Source organism: Drosophila albomicans, chromosome 3 (assembly GCF_009650485.2).
Source record: "Drosophila albomicans strain 15112-1751.03 chromosome 3, ASM965048v2, whole genome shotgun sequence".
NCBI classification, from domain to species: Eukaryota; Metazoa; Arthropoda; class Insecta; order Diptera; family Drosophilidae; genus Drosophila; species Drosophila albomicans.
The window spans coordinates 44,961,829-44,982,889 of NC_047629.2; the positions used below are offsets into that span (position 1 = coordinate 44,961,829).

The 21,061-nt window shown below is 36.7% G+C and overlaps 1 protein-coding gene across 3 annotated transcripts in view; it reads left to right on the forward strand.

The window, feature by feature from the left end:
- LOC117569580 (bifunctional heparan sulfate N-deacetylase/N-sulfotransferase) overlaps positions 1-21,061 on the forward strand; it is a 76,447-nt gene that overhangs the window by 24,418 nt on the left and 30,968 nt on the right. For 2 of the 3 annotated variants that reach the window (XM_034250802.2, XM_034250804.2), the window contains exon 2: positions 16,055-17,252. In XM_034250802.2, the coding sequence (XP_034106693.1) occupies positions 16,522-17,252 (731 nt within the window). In that variant the 5' untranslated portion in view covers positions 16,055-16,521. The remainder of the gene's footprint in view (positions 1-16,054; positions 17,253-21,061) is intronic. The other variant, XM_052006158.1, reaches the window with a different exon arrangement.

Consider the following 21,061-nt stretch of genomic DNA (forward strand, 5'->3'; position numbering starts at 1 on the left):
ATTTTTCACGCTTTTCACGCTATCGTCGACGCCGCCGGAGACACCAGAAAAAAAAACCGATAAAAAATATGACTGCAATATTTCGCATAGAGCAAAGTGATTCAATGAAGAACTTAAACTGCAGCTGTTGTTAGAAATTTATTCCAGTTGTTTAATTATGGCATTAGATAAATTTTATTATTATTATTATTGTTGTGGATGTGCTCATGGAATTTAATGCAAAAATTCGTAAAACTCTGCTGCTTTCATTGTTTCCATTGTTAGGCTATGAATAATTAGAAAGCACACAAACAATGCAGACACACATAGACACAGAGCGAGTCAATTTGTATTTTAATTAAGCTATATTTTAACCTCATAATATTGCAAATTCCATATTTCATATGCGCCACATATTGAAGCAGTAAACTAACATAAACAAAGTTTTGGTAATTTCGTATATGAAATGACTTCCAATCGCAAAATGTGCTTTATTAAAAACGGGCAACACGAAAGTATTTTAAATATGCCTGTCGAAGTTTTGTGAGCGAAGTGAATTTGTAATAAATATTGTAAAGAGTACTTTCATTAGGTATTTATGTATGTGCGTAAAGTTAAAACAAATGTTTGTTCTAGCAATCCTATGTTAATAATTAATCCTCTAGCTAAAGTCTAATTTTATTTTTATTAATGGTTTTTACATTTACCAGCTGGGTGTGTTGCAAATGAAAATTTAATTCAATTATACAGTTGAGTCTAGTGTATTAAATATTCTCTGCTTCCATTCTCTTTTGACTTCAAACAAAAATGTCTGCACATAAATAATTCAACAAATTCGAGGCTGCAATTTGTGAGTGCATTTGGTGTGACACCTTTTTCTTTTTATACTCGTTACCCATAGGGTAGAAGGGTATTATAAGTTTTTACCGCCGCCAGCAAATGTATATCAGAAGTCAGAAGAAGGCATCTCTGGTCCTAAAGTATATATATTCTAATGAACACGATACCAAATATGAATTTCAGTATATTTTTGTAATTTTAGTATATTTTTCAGTATATTAATTTTGTATATGTATTAAGAATAATACGGCACTGTATTGCTTTTTTGAAAATGGGTAGCAAGAGACGTAACCAAATGTAGATATTTTAGTATTTTGTTAGTATTGGTATATTTTAAAAATAATACCGTACTGTTTTGGTTTTATTGGGTATGGATAGAGCGTATCTTATTTTAGTATTTCATCAGCATATTAATTTGGTATATTTTAAGTACAACACCCATTGTCTTGCTTTTATTTAAAATGGTTAGAGAGTTTCTCACAGAGCCAAAAGCCGAGCCAAATACAATATTCGGTATATCTTAGTATATTTCAGTATATTGTTATATTTTCAAAATAATAACACACTGAATTGCTTTTATTGAAAATAGGTAGCGAGTATCTCACAGTCGAGCTCACTCGATTGTAGCTTTCTTGTTAGTTTTTTGTTGTAGTTCGTACTCATAGCAATTCTCTGGGATAATTTGCAAGTTGTTACCTGGTTCCCAGTGGCGCGGCGGAGATGAAACCTCAAATGTGGACAACACGAACCTACAACTTCTTGGGAGTAACCAAAAACTTTAGTTGACAGCAATAACTCAGTGGTTGTTGTTTGGCATCTGCTGTTGCTTTGCTTTTGCAGCTCCCAGTTGCCAGTGGCAACAATCAAGACCACAAAATTGTTTAGCGAGATAGTGCGAGAGAGAGGGAGAGATGTAAAAATTGTTGGCAGTGCCCTGTCAAATATGCAGAGTGGTCGTCTAGCGAACAACATCATAATGCCAGTGCTCTGGGCACATTAACATAATCGGACGCAGGCTGCATGCTTCGAGCTGTGCAACGGGAACGACGGCAACGGCAGCTACAACATCATTTTCATTTGCACTTATACCCTTTTGCCCACCTTCCGTCAGTGCTGTCCCGTTCCCATTCCCGTTCTCTAGTCCCGCTGCGACACACTAAAGCAAAGCAATGGCTTGCCTCCGCATCCGCAGCACGAACTGTGTGGCTGCTGCTCCCGCAGTGTCAACAACGCGGCTGCTTCGCTATTGTTTGGCGTTGGTGGAATAAACAACGCGGCATGTCCAGTGCAGGCTGTAGCATTGAAGGGGAAGAGGGGGAGGTGGGGGAAAGAGCGAGAGCCAGAGCGACAGTTGAAACCCGCAAAGTTTTAGCTTAGCCTGCAGAGTTCGGCCCTTCCGTCTCGCCATTCTTGTTATGCACGCGCATAAATCAAAACAATAAAGTTCAAGCGAAAACAATGACGTTGCTCTGGATGATGATGATGATGATCATCATCATCATTATGCAGATGATGTTGTGTTGACGTTGACGTTTTTGAATGGCATTGAAGCTAGCTCTCTCTCTCTGTTGGTGCTGTTTTCCCATTGTGTTGATTCTGTCCAGTCTATTGATGTGCTGCGACAAATTATGTCATTGAACTGCTGCATGCCCCAATTGCTGTTGTTGCTTGCCACTGCCACTGCTGCTGCTGAAAATGAAAAATTACGACTGAGGCGGAGTCTCTTTGCCCCATGTGAATGATGATGTTGGCATGCTCATGAATAATATTTATTTGATGTATTTGTTTAGTTGATTTTCCGACTCGTATGCAAGCAATTGATTTGCAAGCAAACCGAGAAATGAGGGCACGCTAAAGCTCCGGCAAAATTCTCTCGAAGTTGGTTTAATGTCTGTGCGCATTTCGAATTGTAAAAACTGCAGCCATATTGAGGTCATTCTGTGAGTGTGAATGATGGGCTCTAATATGTTTATAAACATTCTTCAAATTGTGCTGAACATTTCAATCATAAACGAAGAAAATATGTGGTTACTGTAAGGTAATTTGTAAATGAAATAGTGTATACAAAATAATTAATGGGTGAACATGTGTTTCTAATTAATCAAGAAATTGGGTTGCGGAAAATTTAGTAATATTTAAATTTTTACAAATTATCATGAATAACATTTAATGTAGAGGGAAATCTAGTTATTAGCAGGTCAGAAAATATTGATTTATTAATCTGGAAATTGGGGAAAGAAAATTTTTTCATATTGAAACTTTTTATAAATTATTTAAATTGAGGTTAGCGAAGAAGAAAATCGAAAATATTGTTGTCTGTTGCTTCAAATTTTTGTTTTTAATTTCTGCAATTTATTGACTGAGTGTTGAAGAAAATGTGTTTATTCCCAAAGAACTTTTTAAACAAAGAATATATTTTTATCAAAATATAGGCAAAAAGTATAAATATTTATAACGAAGAGTAAGTCAGAATTTATTTTTAAATATTGCTACAACAAAGTTTTCTGTTTCGTATTAATGAAAATATATCACTTCCTAGAGAACCATTAAATCAAAGAATATATTTTTTATTGAAATTTACAGATTAACTTTGAAAAATATATAAAATTATAAAAATAAATGTCACAATATATTTTTATGTACTGCTGAAACCAAAGGAATTATATTTATTCCAAAAGAACCATTAAATCAAGGAACATATTTTTATTAAAATTTACAGAAAATGTATAAATTATGTATTTATAGCTAAGTGAGTTTCAGCTGCGCTCAATCTGAATGCTGTCAGATTTGGGGCAAAAATATTGCATTAATATGAACTCAATGCTTCATTTGCTGCAACGAAATCCTTTTCCATAACGCGAAAGTATATGCGATGCATATATTTATGTTGATCGCATTAAAGTATTTACAAATTAACTTTTTGCGAGCTTTATGTGATTGAATGCAAGCAAAAGCGGCTTTATGTAAATGTTTTAATCGTATTTAGTATAATTGAACCGTTTGGCGATACAACGCCGCAGTGTCATAAAATAAAACAGGCAACATAAACAACAAGAGCAACAACAAAAACAACATGTCGAATGGTGGATGTGTACACATTAAGCATACGCCGCATTGGACACTGTTGAACTTTGAACCGCCGCGCGGCACAGTTAACATAAATTTAACGATTATTAATGGTCATTAAACAAGGCCAGAAGGCAACTAAAATGAGACAATGGCTAATGGATAAAATATTTTTATGATAGCTACGATTCATTTTTCGTTTTTCGGGGGGCTAATGGAACGACACGAAGAACTGTGCCCATTATTTATGGCCTTTACACGAAGGCCACATAAGAACAGAGACAGAGACACAAGCCATGAAAAATGTCGAAAAACACGAGATGAAAGTGAACAGAACTCAACTGGAATGGACAAGACAGAACAGAACCGAACAGGACTCTGAACAGGACGATGACTATCAGTGGTGAACGCGTGACGAGACACTTTGCGGCTGGCCCCAGACTTTGTGTATTAACTCACACACACACACACACACTCAGGCAGGACTTCGAAGCCGAACACCAAGCGCCGATTATGCGGCGAGCCGTGGATAAACAGACAAGAAGACAAAAGGAGGGGGAAGAGAGTGGACAGAGACACCACTTAACCAGGCTAGGGATACACATATCTCCATCCTTCTCCTCCTGCTCCTGCTCCTGGTGTCATTAAAGTCGCTTCATCATTGGCGTTGATGTTGATGTTCATTATGATAATCAGCTTGCTGGCATTGTCCGGCATTGTTGGGTTAACGTTGCGTGCTTAAATGTCGCCAATTGCGTGTATCTCAGCTCAATACACGTCCCACAGTGTGTGTACCTGAGTGTGTGTGTGTGTATGTGCGTCTGGCTATCATAATTATGCAGCTGGCTTAATTATAAAATGTTACTCTGCAGTTAACCTGGGGAATTAATTTATACACCCAACAACAACAAGGACAGGGGCAACAAGCTTTATGACTGTTCAATCACAACTTGGTTTACAGTTAGCTGGACAGAGCTGCAGGGGGAGGGTATAAAAGGCGTACCTAGGGGGGATTCATTATGGCATTCAGCTCAGGTTCATTAACTAATTTTAGCACACCCAAACACACTCGCACACACACACACGCACACTCGAATAACATAATAAATTGATGATAGAGCAGCAAAATGCCTGGGAATTCCCTTTAGAACCACGCTGGGGTGTTGTCTATCTCCCTCACTCTCTCTCTCTCTCTCTCTCTCTCTCTTGCTCTGTCTTTGTCTGCTTGGGTTAAATGATGCACACCATGATGGCTGTGGGCCATTTGAAAAGCTAAAGCTTTATGTGCAAGCATCAACTTGACTGATGGTCCATCTTATGCTTCTTCCCTCTCTCCACCCCTTTCTACCTCTTTCTCTGCTATGTAATTTCAACTATTTTGTTTGTTATTCGATGCAGGAATTCAGAAATTGTGAAATTGCTTAAGCCCATTGCATCTACGAGAGTATTTAGTGCTCAGTTTACACAACAGATTTCATTAGGCCAAGCAACTCAATTTGGATTTGCATCTCGGCATCTCGAATCTCAAATTTGTGTGCATAATTGATTTAATGCGAGTACGAATACGAATATGAATATGAATAACAGTTCCAACTGCTGACTACGATTGCGATTGCGATTACGTTTACCACTCATATGATGCGCCTCAAAGAGCAGCCAAAGCCATTTGAATGACAAATCTCTTCAATTGCATTACGGTTGCCGAGATCTAACGAAATTCTATCCACAAAACTGAAGCAACAAGCGTATGTCTGTGTGCCACACAACGTTGCAACTGACTGAGCATTCGAGATGGTGCCACAAAGTTTAGTCAAAACTGCCAAAATATGTTATTTGCTCTCTGCTATCAAAAGACATGACAATTTTCTGTCAAAGTGTGTAATTTGCGCAAGGTTGTTTTCTACTATAATTTGCAATTTTTGCATGTGTATCAATTGTTCGAAATTAGGTCATACAAAAACGTTATATTTTTTAATTTATTGTTAGTAGAGTTAATAAGAAGATGACTTAGTTAAAGTATAGAATAAATTTTACTGTGAAAAAAAAACAATAATTTTTCTACTGGTATTTTAAAAATTGTTGTATATAAATTGATACAAATATAGTGGGAAAAAGCAATGCTTGCAATTAATCAATTGACCTATATGGTGCTGTAAAATAAATAAGAATTTACTTCGAATTAGTCAGTTTTTATGGCACAAGCTAAGTATAAGTTAAAAGCTACAGCGGTATATAAAAAATATTATAATTATGAATAACAAATTAGTCAGTGCGTTTAAAACTGGTCAAGAATAAATTGAGTCATATATAGTTGTAAAAAAAGGCAATATAATTTGCCTGCAATTAATCGGTTGTCTTGCCATAAATAAAAAATAAATGGAGCCAATAAAAATGTCACTGTAAATAAGCCTAATAAAAGTCACTGAAAAAAGTTACTTATAAAGACAACATTTTTATTAGGTAGCTGTCATTGGAATAATAAGTTTCATATTGTTGTGACGCGCGAAAATTGCCATAAAAAAATGCTGTGAATGCTCATTAAGTAAAACTCAATTTTTGCTAAGCAAAACTTAAACCTAGAAGTATGTTGTGCACTATAGCAAAAGTCAGGTGAAATTCGAGCTGATATCAAGAGCTGAAGGAGATCTTTTAGTTTCTGGCATGCAGCTCGTTAAAAGCAAAGTTCATAGATAAAAATGAAATCAAAACTCTGCCATAAGCACATGAATACTTATAGGAAATACATACACACTTACACTCACATTCATACTCATACTCATACTCATACAGATAGTTGTACTCGTTTGTCTGATATGCAGAAGTTAAGGCAAACAACAGTGCAACATTTTTGAGCTCATCCTTTTAACAGGCAGCTTAGTGCAAAGTTCCCCACTTTGAGTGTGTACTTTCTATCGGTTTGCTTTTCTGACAGTTCACTTCGGTTCAGCACAGTTCAGTTTAGTTCAGTTTGGTTCGGTTTGCTGCCTCCCTCTTTAGCCTTTAGCCAGTTTTCCCAGTTCGAACCAAGAAGGTGGAGGAGGTGGAGCACATATCATAGTTGGTGTGCTCATATCATAAGCCATTTGTAGGTCATATACATATGTACATATAGGAAAGCAAGTTTTACGTTGTGTATTTGCATTTGCTGCCCCATAATCCGCCAGCGACAGAGCGCAACTTGAGACAACTTGTGTGCAGCAGCAACAGCAGCAGCAGCAAACAAGTAAGTACACCAAATGGCAACAACAATTCAAAACCAGTTACACGCCTAGTCAATTACACAAAGAACCAACACCAACGCATCGTTAGCAGCAACGGCAGCAGCTGGAGTCTGAGTCTGAGTTTTGCCCCCTTGGGGCGCCTCCCATCCAATTCCACCTTTTGTAATCTCCACTTTCCTCTGCTAGCTCCACGCTTGTCTGCAATTTGAGGCTTTACTGTCACTCAGCAAACAGCAACGGCAACAACAATGAGTTGTGCGTGGGCTTCAAAACCCACGCCGAAAATCTTTGGCCAAAATTGTTGACTGCACTTGCGCCTACAGAAAAGGGGTGTGGCTGCCACAAAACGCTTGTGGTCGAAACGACATGCGGATCAGCCAAAAACCAGAATCACAGCAGCATCACAATTCCCCCTACCTCCTCCACTCCTCCGATTACCACGCCAGCTGCAGACCAACTGGGAGAGCGACATTGACACAGACCGTGGCTGAGCAGACGGCAATGGAGGTTAAGCTGCAGATAGCGAAAGACGAGGGACGCGACTCTCGAGTTGCTCCAAGTCTCTTGCGTGGCCACGTGGGCGTCCATTAAATTTGTGTGTGTGACACGGCACAGTGGTTACGCATAGGAGAAAAACGTTCTCAAAAGTAGGAAGTGAAATTTAGTAAGAACAAAACTATGCCAAAATATGCTATTTAGTCAAGTTTTAAAAATGAAATAAAAAATCTCTCAATTCAAGAATTTATTCTTAGTTTACAGATAAAATATAACTAATTCAAGAATGCGAAAATTTAAAAATGTAACAGTAAATCTAAAATCAAGTTCAAGACCAAAGTGTGCTCAAACTTTCTTGAATCTTGAAAGAATGAACTATTTAGTGAATTTTATATTTCTAGAAATCTAGTTCGATTATTCTCGAAATTCGATAAAAACATTTCTAAACATTCCTCCCACACTCAAGATTGGAAAATTATATAAATGGCACTCAGAAAGAAAAATCTTAAATCAAGAAAAAGACTGTTCAAAATTTTTTAGAGATTTTAAATCAAGAAAAAGATCGTTTAAAAATTATCAAAAAAATCCTAAATAATGAAAAAGATTGTTAATTAATTATTAAATCAAGATAAATCAAGAAGAAATCTATTCAAAATTCAATTTACTGAATAAAGTTAAAAATATATTTTTGATTCCAAAATATATTATTCATTTTAGACTTCAGAGATTTTAAAATTGGATCGAGAACGAACAAGCTGAATTCAAGATAAGGAAGTTCTGAAACTAAAGATTTTTATTCAATTGATTGTTATTGATATCATCTGAATTTCGCCAAGAACTATTGCAACTATTTGTGCCACTGTGCAACAGCTAACGGCGGATTGCTGCGTCAGCAAAAAGAATAGTATATATATTTGATTCAATACTCGTAATTATAAATATGTACTTAGATTGATAGGCAATGGCATGGAAGCGCAGATAAGCGTTCGTTGGCTCAGAAATAAATTCAATGCCACAGCATCCCGAGGCGGAAAGAACGAGAGGGAAAGAGAGAGATGAAGGCCTCTGGGTGACGTCACTGAAGTTAATTGAATTAGTTGTGCCTAGCGAAAAAAGTGCTATTGTTAGCCATACAACGAGCTCTCATTAGCCAGCGGCAGACAAACAGTTTTCCAATTGCAGGTCATCCCGGGTTTTCCACTTCCACTTCTAACTCGTCCCCTCGCCTCGTTCTTCACACGCCTCGAGACACTTGAGTTTCCTTTTTGGCACTTGAAGGCGAAATGAAAATGAAATAAAATCAAATCGATGTAAAATACATTCAAACACTTTGGGCTTTGCTTTATTGCTTTCCGTTTGCTCTACAGTATTTTTAGAAACTGGGTCATTCTGCCAGGCCACCACCTGTCCATCGCCCCTCTCTCCCCTCCTGAGAGCCCCCTTCTCTGGCTTGTCTAACACCTTCAACTCTGTGGAAAATCAGCAGAGAAAATCTACAAATGAACACATTGCAAGTGTCTCCTTGAACGGCTCTCGGTTGGACCATTGGACCAAACCGTACACAATTTGTGATTTAAGCACGCTTCGAACTGTGTGGCATGTGGCATGTTGTACGTCTGTTGTGGCAAGGCGGCGGCAGCGGTGGCGCCGGCAGAGCTGTCAGTTGTCTATGTGCATAAAAGTTTGCTAGAGAGAAAGAGAATGAAACTGAAGCGAGAACGAGATTGTTTGCTAATGTTTTAATTAACCAACAACTGGGGGAGAAACAGACCTCTAAAAATATACAAATATATTTTCTCTTTTGCATTTTAATGACACTTTTATGTATTCTTTGCTTTCGCCACTTGGAGCGTTTTTCGCAAATTGAAACTATTTTCAAATAAAATGGACATTTTGTCGAACGAAATAAGCATAGAAACACATAAGTATCGTATAATTGACAGCAACAACAGGCATAAATGCCAGTGTGTGACATCTCTTAAGTGGTAATGTGGTATCGTGTCTATAGCGAAGTTTCGAACAACAACACTCCAAAAACGACAGACACTTTGCTGTTGCATGCACCCTGGGAATTGTTGTCAAGTGACTCACACAAATACCCCCGAAAAATGTCTCTCAATTCGAAATGAAACCCCCAACAACAACAACAGCAGCAACAATAACTGAGGCCATTTCTAATTGTTACAAATTTGAGTTTTAACAACTTTTACGAGTGGATAAAGTACCACAATCTGGGGAGTTGTAAATTGTACTATAGCCGGTATATCTTTGGCTGGCAATTTCAAGTATTAACCAAGTGTTATATCTACTTATAAGTAATTTACGCATATTTAACATTTAATGCGCAATCAAGTTGAGCAGCACTTAAGAGTTGGTTAACTTTGAAAGAAAAAATTAATTTGGCTGCGCTTTATGATAGTAAACGAAGAACTTTTTTATTACCTTGAAATTCTGGTTTGGTTCTTTTTAAAAGAGCTAATAAGATGCATTTCATACTTTTAATTACATAATATATTACAGTTTATAAAGTTATTATTATTTCCCATTAGTTTATTTTGCTTAACACCTATGAAATAACATATTAGGAATGGTAAATGAGAATTGATTTTTATACCCGCTACCCATAGGGTAGAAGGGTATTCTCTTTTCAATGTAGTACTATATAAATTCACCAAATATAGTATTTGGTATTTTGCGGTATATTAATTTGGTATATTTTAAAATTAATACCGCACTGTTTTGCTTTTATTCACAATGGGCAGCGAGTATCTCACAGTCGAGCATAACCGACTGTAGCTTTGTTATTTTTATATTTTAATCGACTTTAGCAAATATTTTTTTTATTTTACATATAATTCATTATATATGTATATGTAGGCTCTACTATGGCAATTATTTTCCGTCATTTCTTTTTTTAGTTGTCTCTATTGAAATAATTTACTGTTAGCCCGAAGTTATCACATTTTTTTCATCAGATTCTAAATTTATATTCTTTACTTTTGTTTCTTTTTTCTATATCTTTAGTTTTCATCTCTAAGTTGTATTTCAATTTAGACAATACTATTTTATATTTCAATCAACAGTTTTCATTCTTTCCCTCGTCCCAAACTCATTTATTATTGTATACAAAACACATTACTAACTAAATCAACCCATGCAATCTGCGTTTTATATTGAAGCTAGTTTTTCCTTGAAATGTATCTTGTTTAAATATCTCAACTTAATCGCTTTCACCATATATAGAAACTCCCCGAAGAGATGAATGTAAAAACCTTTTGTGAGTGATTGTCTTGACTCCCCCGCAGATAAGTTTATGTAGAAGCGAGATTACCTGCTGTCAGTAGTCAGCCCACGTGTTTAGAGATTGGGGGAAGCCGTCACAGTGGCAAGCTCAGCACATGCAGCAATTGATGTCAGACTCATTGATTTATGACAACATAAAAGATGAGAAACAAGCAAGCAAGCAAGCAAGAATTTGAAACTCAAACGAAAGACACAAGCGCTAAAGTGTGAAAACTCATTAAACGCACACAAATTGTTTATGGAGGGAACATTTAGCTATGCTCTGAACTCGAAGAGGGGGGAAATGTGACGCCTACGCAACGACACTCCAAATGGAGTGAAAGAGACAGAGAGAGGGGAGTGAGTGAGGCAACTGCATAAACTCAAGTTGCATTCATCAGTCAAATGGGGCACAGACACAGGGCGTCTGACAATTGTCTGGCCAATGAGTCAGTAGTCGAGTGTGTTTGTGTGTGTGTGTGGGGCGTCAGTGGGTTAAGTTAGATGCGTTCTGCAAGTCATGCTCCCCGCGGAGGAAAAATTTGTTGGCGTTGCATTCAATTTACTGCAGACAATTGATTGTTTTCCTTTTTTTTTCGTTTTTCCTTTTTCTTTTTTTTTTCTTTTTTGTTTTACTATTTTCTGTTTTTCCCGCTCGTTTCGTATTTTTATTTTTTTCGGGCAAGCAAAATCAACACAAATTGAAAACGATTATCAATATGTCTGACCTGTCAGTCGCTCTAGAGTATAGAGCCAATGGGTGGGCAACACAGTAGTAGTGAACAATGGGGTGCGAGGAAGTAGGGTGCTTAGAAGGAGTTATGTGAGCGCAGCGGGTGGGGGAAATTGATGCTATGAACGCGCGAAAAGCCAACAAAAAAAAACAGAAAAAACAAATAGCACAAAACAAAACACACACAGCGAGCACAACTGAATGTTGACTGATAAATGGGCAGCCAAAAAACAAAATATAAAAATAATAAAGAGGCGTACACAAGAAAGAGAGAGAGAGAGAGAAAAGTTGGAGGAATCTCTGGGGCACACGATCGATGATGATCGATTTCTCTTGGGCTTTATATAAATTGCTTTTGCCGCCTAATTGTAGGTCAAACTCATTAAGATTGAACTGTTTATACAATCGACAGCGATTAGTCACCAAGAGCGCAAAACTTATATACACCTTATATATATATATATGTATCTATATCGAACTACTTAGGTATAATAGAATATTTAATGGGATAGTAACAGGGAAAGCACTTAAAGGTTGCTGACATGCAAATTGATATGTTGATAAGTGCTTGACACAAGTTGTAGATACGCTAATGGAATTATACAGTGAAATACGGGAATAATTCAAATGTATATTTAGTGCGCCATCAGAATAATTAAAATTGATTTAATGGGAAAATAAAATCAATGGAAAAATTAGTATACTTTCAAATGATTTTCTTTGATGTTGCAAGAGTATTTGTTTATTATTATAATCATTCTTTTGTATTTAAGAAAGACTTATTTTCGATTATTTTCAATAGGTTTAAAAAATGTTCACATTAATGATGTACAATTATAAATGCTTCAATGTTGTCTATGTTCATTATTATAATCTTAGTTCATTTACTTAAAAGCTTTAGATTGTTTTCATGAGATCTCGATTATTTTCAAAGTTTTCCCCAAATATTTCCCTTATTAAAAAGTTTAGTTAGTATGCTTATAAGTAATAAATTATTTTTATTAAATTATTATTCATTCATGTTGTAAGAGTATAAATGCTTTGACATGCTATTAAAATTTTAGATTGTATACTACAAAATTTCAATTGGTTTCCAAGTATTTTCAATTATTTTAAAAATTTTCAAAATATATTTTTATTATTGTTGTGAATACTTTCACTATGCTTTTGCATGTTTGTATATATTATTCTTATATTTTTTATTCGTATACTTTAAATATCTAAATTGTTCATAAGTATTCTCAACTATCTCCAATAATTTTCAAAAATGTGTTCATTGAATTCATGAGAGTATAATCTATTAGCTCCTATACTTTAAAGTCTTAAATCGCTTTCGAGTATTTTCGGTTACTTAAAATAATTTTCAAAAATATCTTCATTGAAGTGGCAAGAGTATAAATACTTCGATATGTTAGCATTGAAACTATCTGCTCATTATTATAGTTCCAGCTGTTTCTCTTGTTGGCATTGCATTCGTATTGTTGTTGGTATTGTTTTTATTGTTGCACCGGTTGCCACACGCCCCAATGCCATTTAGAGAAAAATGCTGAGAGTTGGCAATGGTGTTGGGGAATGAAGAGGAATTTTTGGTAAACGATGCCCCAGCAGAGTTCAACAATGTAAACAAAATGTATCGTAAAATAAATAGTTTTCAAAACCATTAAAGAAACGAAAAGGCCAGCAAAAAGAATAACAACACAGTGTGTGTATGTGTATGTGAGGAAGTAAGAGGGGTGAGTGAGGAGAGGGGGAACAACAGTGGCAAGGAAAAACTTGGAAGCCGCGAAGCTGTCGGGGTTTGCAGCCTTAAAGACCCAGGCGCGAAGTTTGTGGCATTAAGTTTTCAACATGCTCAGCAAATTGTTTAATGGTGCTACCTCTGGGCTACCCTTGACTCCACTCCGCTCCCCTCCCTTCCCTTCCTTCCTCTTTTGCTGTGTGTGTGCAACATGATGCCGTTGTTGTTGGCATTGTTGTTGTAGTATAAACATGAATGCCAGAAATGGAATCGTCTTGCAAGCAAAAATTGAAAAGTACCAAACCGAAATAACTCGAAATGAAAACTTGAGAGACATGTGTTATTAGCCAGAAAATACATAACTATTAAAACGATAAATGCAGAGAGAGAGAGAATGGGGAAATGCTGATGAGGCAGTGATAACAAGTAGAGCAAAATATGGAGACGACTAACATAAATATTTGATGTAAATTGAAAAGTGCATGCCACATAAATTTTGAGGCAAGTTCGAGCTACATCTAAATACAACCAAATAAACACACAGTATACAGTGAGTTGCAGAAGTACTCAACCAGACAGAGACAGATGGAAGAGACAGACTTGGGAGTCAGTTGTAGGACAAGCAAATCAGCAACAACAAACAAAAGTGATGCAAAAGTTTAGATAAAGTATTTATGCCGCACACAAAAAAGAGAAGAGCAGGCAAACAAGGAGTTGGGGCATGCACAATTGAAGAGGAAATTAAACAAGTTTGCCTAACGAAGAAAGCAAAGTTTTTATGCGCGCCTTAAAGTATGCTGCAAAAGACGCAAACAAACAGAAGCCACAACACACACACACACACACTAACACAGAGAGCGAAGAGAACAAAAGTTGTGCCTAAGCGACAATGCAACCAACCAACAGCGACAGCCAAAGCTGCTATCTTGTGGTGGGAGGCAGAAACAAAAGTGCTCTTGGGGTCTGCTTCTCTCTCTCTGTCTCTCTCTCTCTCTTCTGTCACTCGCCAGCAGGCTAAACTTTTTGAATCAATTTAAGTTCTGACATTTTAATGATAAATTTGTAACAGAGCAAAAAACAAGGCCAAGGAATGCGTCAGCGATTGTTGTTGTTGTTATTGCTGTTCTACGTCTGTCTGTCAGCCAGTTAGAAAAATGCTGTTTGTAAATTATTGCAAGTGTCTTTCAGAAACGGTTTTTTGTTTTTTTTTTGTGTGTGTGTGCAGTTGTTACGTGAAAAGTGAAAAAAATAAATGGCAAAGTTGTTGTGATGAACTCTCGACTGCTGCTGCTGACAGTTGCCATGGCTAAACTCTTGTCAAATTAATAAAAGAAATAATCAGAGTACTTGACATTTCAACAACGAAAAAACAAGTAAGAAAGTTACAGTCGAGTGTGCTCGACTGTGCGATACCCGCTAACCATTGTGAATAAAAGCACAACTGTGCAGTATTCATTTTAACATACTTAAAAATCATATACCACAAAAATACTAAAAATATACATAGGCTATATTTGGTATATTGCCAAATATACCAGGTTGTTAACCAAAGCAACTAAGACCCGTAGAAAGTTAACGTTTTTGCCCACAAAAAAGTGTTTTTTAAATTTTTGCAGGAATCATTAAAACAATGGTTCTTATTGTCTGTTCCAAAATTTGAGACTCTAGCTTTAAAATTACGCCTATTATATACATTTCCTGGGAGCATAAAGATATATACCCTTTTACTCTATAGATTGTGGGTATAAAAAGGGTTTCTTCAGGAATTCCACTCAATTTGAGGAAATAAACTCAACTGGAATTTAATAAATAAATGGCATACGACTTTATGTTTGAATTGGGTAATCTTATTATGCTGTATTGAGTTTACATTAAGGTTGATTTAATGATTTTTCAAGTAATCTTATTCTTTCCCTTCTTTTTCTGTATTTATTTGCTTTGATGTGGGCTTCTATTTGCTTCTTTAAGTTTCCGTTGTGACAGGCTTCAAGCGTGTGTTGTGTATGCGTATGTTTTCTATCCCAACGAACACGTGTCGACAAATGTTTGTATTGCGGCCGAGCCCACAAAATACTGATAAAGGAAGAGGGAAGAGGGGGGAACTGGGCAAATATTGTTGTTGCTCATCTAAACCTCATTATTGACTCATTTGGTTGGGCCGTAAAGCGCCCGAAAGTATGTTGTCATTATTTAGGCGACAGCCGCAGCCATTTGCAATTAAAGTAAGCCACATGTGCAGTTAATGGCTAAATCCACACACACGCACACACAACCAAAATACACACACAGAAAAAGCTGCTTGAGTATAGATATAGATATAGACATCTAGAACTTGGGCTACAAGAGTTTACTTTGTGGGTCGGCTCTATTTTGTTTGCAGTTTTATCAGCATTTTGTTTACATTCATTTCGAAGTGCGAGCAAATTGACAAGCATCGAGCAGTCGCCACTTTGTAAATAGATAACAAAAAGACGCATTAGTTTGGAGACATCATAAATGTCAACTGTGCGGCTACGTAACGTGGTTGCTGAATACCCTTCACACACCTTAAAAATAATATTGGAAATGAAATGAAATTTATTAATTAAATAAAAGTGAAACCCCTTAATAAATTAAACTATTTTGCTATTTGTTTGCTTTGGTCATCAGCTATAATTGTTTATTTAATGATTTTCCCCTCTCGCTTTTGCCTCTTTGCAGATAAGACGAACCAGCGACGACCCAGTCAATGTCTGATAATAGAGCTTGGAACTGTTCGAAAGTGGGTCTGTCATATGACTGATAATGGCCCTCAACGCTAGCTGCCCCAACAACAACAGCAGCAACTATTCGAAGCGCAGCCACAATGGCCAAGCAAAATGAATATTTAAAAATTTGGAAACATATCAAATGGCGAATTGAAAAGTGAAAGTGAAAATACAAAAATTACCGAAGACATTTATTGAATACAAGTGCCATAACAAAAAGAGAAGAAAACAAATATTAAAAGCAAACAACTCGCGTGTTCTTCTAAAAACATATTTCAAACATATCCCAAAAGCAAACGCTGCCAATTAAAGAGAGAGAAAGAGAACGTAAACGAGAGAAAGAGAGACAACATTATATATAAAATTCATATTATAGACTCCAGCTTGCAGTAACCACCGACTGATAGTCCCAACAACAATATGACAATATCAGCAGCAGCAAGAACAGCGACAACAAAAGCAACCGCAGCAATAGGAACAACAACAACAGCAACAACAACTCCAACAACATCATATAACATTGGAAATCGGCTGCCTGGCAAATCGGCGAAATATGAAAAACTCATTAAGCAGCCGCAAATGCAGTCGGGATTGGGCCGGACGAGCGTGACCGGCACCCAAACGGATGCCGATACGGATGCGGCTGCGACTGTGACTGCAACTGCAACTGTAGATGCAACTGCGAATTGCGGCAACCATTTCAGTAAGCATTTCGGCAATGGCAATGTCTATGCCCCAGCTGCAGTCTCTCGAAGTCCTGCCACGCCTCCAACTGACCTGCATACACATCACATCACAGATCGCAGCATGCTGCTGCCACCGCCGACGTCGACGTCGATGGCGGCAACAATGGAGCAGCACACTTCTAACGGGTTTCTGGCCAGCGGCATTGTCACGTACAAGGCCAAAACCAATGGCACCAACTACGACTTTAACTCTACCTCATCAACGAGTATTGGCAGCAGCGGCAATGGTTGCAGTGGCAGCAACAACGGCAACGGTGGCGCCTCAAACATTTCCAGTTTTTGTAATTTAATTGCACGTCGCTGCTATGGCATCAATGTCCGACGCTGCGTATACGTATTGTTTGCCATCACCGTGGTTAGCATTCTCTACTATACGCATTACGTGGGCACCGACATGGTCTATGGGTGAGTAGCCTACCTCCACATATTTCCCTCTTTTTCAGCCCGCAGCCTCTTCAAAAACTTATCCTACATTTAAACCATTTTCATTGTGCTGTCCAGCTGTTGTGTTGTGTTCGCATTTGATTGGATTCGATTTTTTTTTGCACGTTCAAAAGGAATTCTCTCTTTTTTTTTGCAATAATGAACAGGTGGATGATGGCAGGTGCGAACAGCAGTTGGCGAAAAAAAATTCTTTTGCTCATGTTGCATGTTGCCTGCCTTGCTGCCTGCCTGTGCTGCTATTGTGTTCTGTTGCTGCAACAAAGCAAATAAATTGCGCAAAAATATTCATCGAAATGTTGTTCAAGTTTGCAAATAAACAACGAGCGAACAAAGGCGCTTTAAACGTGACAGCAACAAGGCTTTAACGAAAAAGTGTTTCAACTTGTTTATGTTGTTGTTGTTGTTTTGTTCGTTTGTCATGCTTGAAAAGTCTTCTAAATAAGCGATGGCAAGCAGCTTTGTCAAATGTGCCACATAGCAAATAATTCACAAAGCTTTTTCAAAGTCGCTGTTAATACTTTTGCGTTGAGTGAATACTTTTAAAGCTCCTTTAATTTCATTCGCTGTGTCGATACTTTAAATCATTTTTGTCTAGGCGAAGTTCAGCAATACTTGTATTTTGTGAATATTATAAATCTTGTGTTTACTTACTTTTTAGATACTTTAAAGCATATTTTTTGGAGGTCAAGTCTATAATATACAATTATATTTCGTGAACAGTATATATTGTTATATATTTAAAATTTTCAACACACTAAAATGTGTTTCAAGCTTTGTCATGCCAAGCAAGCTCGGCTAAAAAAGCTGTTGAACGTTGCCATAAGGATAGTTTACAGAATTTTTGTCTAGGGAATGCTCAACAACAATTATATTTTCCAAATATAATTTATAGTTATTTGAATAAACAATTTTTTAATATATCACATCAAAATGAGCTTAAAATTTTATCATGCCACGCAGTCTTTTCTAAAAAAACTGTTGAAAGTTGCAGAGCCTCAACTCCACTAAACTGATCAGAGCTTTCCAGCCCTTTTAATTTCGTTAACTATTCTTACAATTGTTTATAAAATCGACATTTATTCATATTTCAAATTTAGCATTCGGATATTTTCAGTACAACATTTAATGCTCAACGCTTTTTCAAGTCACGCAAGCTCGACTTAATAAGTTGTTGAAAGTTGTGCAAAAAAGTTCTCAAAGCTCTTTTTATCCCATTAGTTTCACTTCACTTTCACTACTTGACAGTATTTTTGTGTAATCATACCTCAACAGTTATACTTCATAAAATACTTTCATTATATATGCAATTTATTATTCGTATACTAGCAAAAATAAATGTATCTACAATTGAATGTGCTTAAAGCTTTGTTTGCTAAATCAGCTGTTGAAAGTTGCCAAAGAAAAAGCAGCTTCTCCAGTCCTCGAGCTGGTCAGATAGAGCACACAAAAGCACTTACGCATGTGTGTACTTCATTCAAACTAAAAACTTTTACAGCTATTACTCGTACTCTGAGTATTTTCCTTGTGTATGTGTGTGTGTGTATTTTATTCAACAGCATTTTCAGCTGTTCAAAGTTTTTAACTAGTTTTTCCTTTTTATTGTTTCTTAGCAGAGAATGATCAACGATTTTTATGTGACTTGTTTTCTCAAAAAGCAAAAAAAAAAAAGTGAAAAGAACTTTTCCCAAAGAGTGAACTTTACACCTTTGGTTAACTAAAACTTTACGTTTTGGTGCAGAAAGTGTGTTCACGTATGTATATAGTTATTTAAAAGGGGAAAACGAACTCAACTCAACTCTGGAAGTTTCTAGAAATATTTCTCATAATTTTTAATTGCGCGCATAAGTAAAGTAAAAAAAAAATATTAAAAAGGTTTTTCCTCTGTATATTTATTTGCTTTTCACACTAGTTTTCCTTTGCTGTTTTCAAGTTTTGTTTTTTTTTCGCATCTGCAATGGAGAAATGTGGAGGAGAGGATGACTGCGAAAGGTAACTCACCTGGCTGTTAGCTACTTTTGCGCGCAATTATGATTTACAAACATTTTGTGCCCCCAAACTAAGTGCAACACGCCAGCAGTTGCACAAACAACAACGGATAAAGTTTTGATTACTTTCATCATCAGCAGCAACAGCAGGAGCCGGAGCAGCAGCAACCGTAGTTGTAGCTTTAGCTTCAGCTGGTCCTTGACTTGGTTTCTAGTACAATTTTGCATAGCAAGCTTTGACCAAAAAAAACAAGTAAGAAAGCTACAGTCGAGTTTGACTGTGAGATACCCGCTACCCATTTAAAATAAAAGCAAAATAGTGCGGTATTAAGTTAAAAATATAGGGAAATAATACACAGAAAAATACTAAAAATGTACCGAATGCTATGTTCGCTATATTGATATAGTACATTTAAAATATACCAGATTGTCAGACATAGTAAGGAGGTGTTTTTGCCTCCAAATACAAAGGTATTTTTTTAAATAACTTCTACAATTTTTATCCGATCGTAACCAATTTTCAGGAATCATAAAGATTATAGTTATTATTGTATCTACCAAAACTCGAGACTCTAGGCTTACGCTTGATTTCCGATTTTTATTGATTTGCGGGGGCGGAAGTAGGCGTGGCGAACATTTGAAACAATTTTCATCTGCCTGCAAGCATAACAAGTTCTGTCGAAAAAGAATTATATTTCTATCTCTTATAGTCTCTGAGATTTAGGTGTTCATACGGACGGACAGACAGACAGACGGACATGGTTATATCAACTCGGCCTTAATCAAGAATATAAATAGTTTATTGGGTCGATAGCTTCTTCTGCCTGTTACATACATTTTCTGTGCCAAAAAGTGATAATACCCTTTTACCCTAAGGGTATCGGGTATAAAAAACAGAAAAGGAGTAGAAGTTATTTATATTTGTAATCCAGTTGATTATTAAATATTCACTCGGCTGCTGCACTTTAAATTTAATTTACGAGCTCAAACTGTGTGGCAAAGTTCATTACGCCATCAATCAGATGAGAAAGTGGAGAAAGACAGGCATAGAATTGGCCCAAAAGGATGGTAATTTGAGAGGCTCAAGTCAAATTACTTGTGCGTCAAATCTGCTCAATTTAAATGAATTCAAATGCTTTTGACAGTCTGTTGTGTCGGTCCGGGTGTGTGTGTGTGTGTGTGTAGGGTTGTGTGTGTGTGTGTTTCCTGTCCATGTCCATGTCCATCCGTTCGTTACGTGCAAAAAGCGGAAACATGTGATGTGTCGTTGCTGCCCCTCTGCGCCCTGCTCTACCAGAGACTGTTGTGTGGTTTGCCCCTCGGCGACAGGCAGCCGCCAGTTGCTGATGTGCGTGTTTGTTTATGCTGTCTGTCATTATTTGCACACACACACACACTACTAAAACATACATGTTAGTTGCTTTTTGTTGTAGTTGCTGTTGCAGCTGTCGTTTTAGGTGCAAAACGCATTTTGGCAAAATGCAAACCTACGTGATTTGCATGCAGTCATAACACACACAAACACAACTCGCCTGACAGCCTGCTATAATTGATTTGTAATGCTAAACATGCAAGCGACACGACAAAAATGTCAAAAACGTTATGACAATTTACATTTCATTAAAAAGGATTTCGTTGGAAACGATTTATAAAATACATTTTAATGTGTTAGTTACATAAAACGATTAGTCTGACAGTAGCTGTGACAAAACTAATAAATGTGAATGTGAAACATGAGACAAAAATATTCTAAATAAAGTTACAAATATTTGCAAAAGTTTTGAT